The following is a 3,560-nucleotide window of genomic DNA, read 5'->3' as shown; positions in this document are numbered from 1 at the left end:
GAGAATAAAACAGAGGTTAAAGGAAGAGAATAAAATAGAGGGTAAAGGAAGAGAATACAACAGGTTAAAGGAAGAGAATAAAACAGAGGGTAAAGGAAGAGAATAAAACAGAGGTTAAAGGAAGAGAATAAAACAAAGGTTAAAGGAAGAGAATAAAACAGAGGGTAAAGGAAGAAAATAAAACAGAGGGTAAAAAAAAGAACAAAACAGAGGGTAAAAGAAGAGAACAGAACAGAGGGTCAATGAAGAGAGTGAAGGTAGAAGGAGAGAGAGGAAGGGGTGGGATGGAGAGAGAAAATTAGAAACAATTGTTTTCATCTAAACCTAAGGTAGCACACCTTCTTCTAGTTATTAGCAGCACATCAAGCCCTTATCCATCTGAACCAATTGTGTTATGTTGGGATTGGAGGGAAAACTACAGGATGGTGGATCACAAGGAAAAGGTTTGTGTAGTCCTGTAGTGATAACAAACAACAAATATATTGGGACTACATGCAGATTTAATTAAATGAAATAACCTTCCAATAAATATTACAGGCAGAAGAGTCCTTGCATCAGAAAAGGATTCTAAAATAGGACTTAAAAAAAGGGTTCAATATTGAAAATTATTAGCTTGTGGTTTCTCAGTAATGCACTACATTGCACAAGGTCAGACATAAAGCTACTGTTTCTTGACAATAACAAGTATTAGTAATCAAAGACCTATATAAAAACATGACTGCCAGAACACCCTTTGACATTTTCTTAAAGCCAACTACCACACTGCAAAATAGACACAACTATAAGAATATATGACTCCAAGAAGAATGTTTACATGCTGGACAAGAAATACAAAAACCCATCAAGAAAAACATTATTTGAAAAGTACTAAAAATGGGTCATGACAAAATAGTACTGGAGCTGTAACAAGTGTACTATTTCAACAACTGTTATGCGCTCCAGCAGGATGATGGAACCCTACATGTCATTGACTATATAACCCTAAATGTCATTGACTATATAACCTTACATGTCATTGACTATATAACCCTAAATGTCATTGACTATATAACCTTACATGTCATTGACTATATGACCCTACATGTCATTGACTATATAACCCTACATCTCATTGACTATATGACCCTACATGTCATTGACTATATAACCTTACATGTCATTGACTATATAACCCTACATGTCATTGACTATATAACCCTACATGTCATTGACTATATAACCTTACTTTTCATTGACTATATGACCCTACATGTCATTGACTATATAACCCTACATGTCATTGACTATATAACCCTACATGTCATTGACTATATGACCCTACATGTCATTGACTATATAACCTTACAGGTCATTGACTATATAACCTTACATGTCATTGACTATATAACCCTACATGTCATTGACTATATGACCCTACATGTTATTGATTATATAACCTTACATGTCATCCACTATATAACTTTACATGTCATTGACTATATAACCTTACATGTCATTGACTATATAACCCTAAATGTCATTGACTATATAACCTTACATGTCATTGACTATATGACCCTACATGTCATTGACTATATAACCCTACATGTCATTGACTATATGACCCTACATGTCATTGACTATATAACCTTACATGTCATTGACTATATAACCCTACATGTCATTGACTATATAACCCTACATGTCATTGACTATATAACCTTACTTTTCATTGACTATATGACCCTACATGTCATTGACTATATAACCCTACATGTCATTGACTATATGACCCTACATGTCATTGACTATATAACCTTACAGGTCATTGACTATATAACCTTACATGTCATTGACTATATAACCCTACATGTCATTGACTATATGACCCTACATGTCATTGACTATATAACCTTACATGTCATCGACTATATAACTTTACATGTCATTGACTATATAACCTTACATGTAATTGACTATATGACCCTACATGTCATTGACTATATAACCCTACATGTCATTGACTATATAACCCTACATGTCATTGACTATATGACCCTACATGTCATTGACTATATAACCTTACAGGTCATTGACTATATAACCTTACATGTCATTGACTATATAACCCTACATGTCATTGACTATATGACCCTACATGTCATTGACTATATAACCTTACATGTCATTGACTATATAACCCTACATGTCATTGACTATATAACCTTACATGTCATTGACTATATAACCTTACATGTCATTGACTATATGAACCTACATGTCATCGACTATATAACTTTACATGTCATTGACTATATAACCTTACATGTAATTGACTATATGACCCTACATGTTATTGACTATATGATCCTATTTGTCATTGACTATATGACCCTACATGTCATTGACTATATAATCCTACATGTCATTGAATATATAACCCTACATGTCATTGACTATATGACCCTACATGTCATTGACTATATGACCCTACATGTCATTGACTATATAATCCTACATATCATTGACTATATAACCTTACATTATATTGACTATATAACCTTACATGTCATTGACTATATAACCTTACATGTCATTGACTATATGACCCTACATGTCATTGACTATATAACCCTACATGTCATTGATTATATAACCCTACATGTCATTGACTATATGACCCTACATGTCATTGACTATATGACCCAACATGTCAGCACAATTTCATACAGGTGGAAAAATAAGGTGAACCTGATGACGACACATTAGGAGCTCAAACTGCCACACATCACTAGCTGAAAACTGCCTGCGAAACTCCAGGAACCTGTCACCCTCATGGCAAGACAAAATGTCTTGGAGGCTATTAACAAAACCCACTGACAGAATTCACAGACACACAGATTTTGTGTTATTTGTGAAGCTTGTTCTGCATATACTCTACTCAAATGTTTTGGCTGTTGAGGAGGGGGAAACATTTGAAAACTGGACCCTCAAGAGACCCTCAACGAAATGTATGTAGACTCAACATGAGTAATTTTCTTGGCTCCAGGTCCAAGGACAAACACATCAGGCCTTGCAATGTTGTGTCGATCAAAACCAGAGTGGAGACGGAGATGGAGGCCTACAGTGAGATGGAGTCTGTATCAGCACAGGTGGAGAGGCCTGCATTGAGCACAAAACCCAAAGAAGCAACTGCATTTTGTGCCCCAGAGGAGAAGACAACCAGGTGGTCTTTAAGGGGCTTTTTCAAGGGAAGCGACACATCAGATTCACCATCTTCCCCCCTGCTGTGTCACTATGTGAAGCACCGAAAGCAGAGAACAGCTGCATGCTTTCCCCTTTTGTAGACCGTGAGGAGGGTCCACTAGCTTGGGGGATGTTGCATCATTTCAGTCCACCACCTCCTCGACGCCTGAGCAAGTTTTCAGACATTGTGACATGCCGCCGAACATGTTCCAAGAGAGACAGGGTCAATATATTGTTTTTTTCATGCTAGAAGCCTTGAGAGAGATGGGCCTGGTTGGGTGTCATAATGTTATGTGTTTTCATCTCACACATCTACTGACTCTGAAAATGTGCTG

General features: G+C 36.4%; 1 protein-coding gene across 1 annotated transcript; it reads left to right on the top strand.

Moving 5' to 3' along the window:
• Positions 1 to 1,071: 1,071 nt before the first annotated feature.
• On the top strand, positions 1,072 to 2,748 carry LOC114839554 (dynein heavy chain-like). Its single transcript, XM_034292989.1, has one exon. The coding sequence runs from the start codon at positions 1,072 to 1,074 to the stop codon at positions 2,746 to 2,748; it is 1,677 nt and encodes a 558-aa protein (XP_034148880.1).
• The last annotated feature ends 812 nt before the right edge of the window (positions 2,749 to 3,560 follow it).

Source organism: Esox lucius, chromosome 7 (genome assembly GCF_011004845.1).
Source record: "Esox lucius isolate fEsoLuc1 chromosome 7, fEsoLuc1.pri, whole genome shotgun sequence".
Classification (NCBI taxonomy): Eukaryota; Metazoa; Chordata; class Actinopteri; order Esociformes; family Esocidae; genus Esox; species Esox lucius.
The sequence above is the reverse complement of the archived record's forward strand: the minus strand, read 5'-3'. Positions and strand labels throughout refer to the sequence as shown.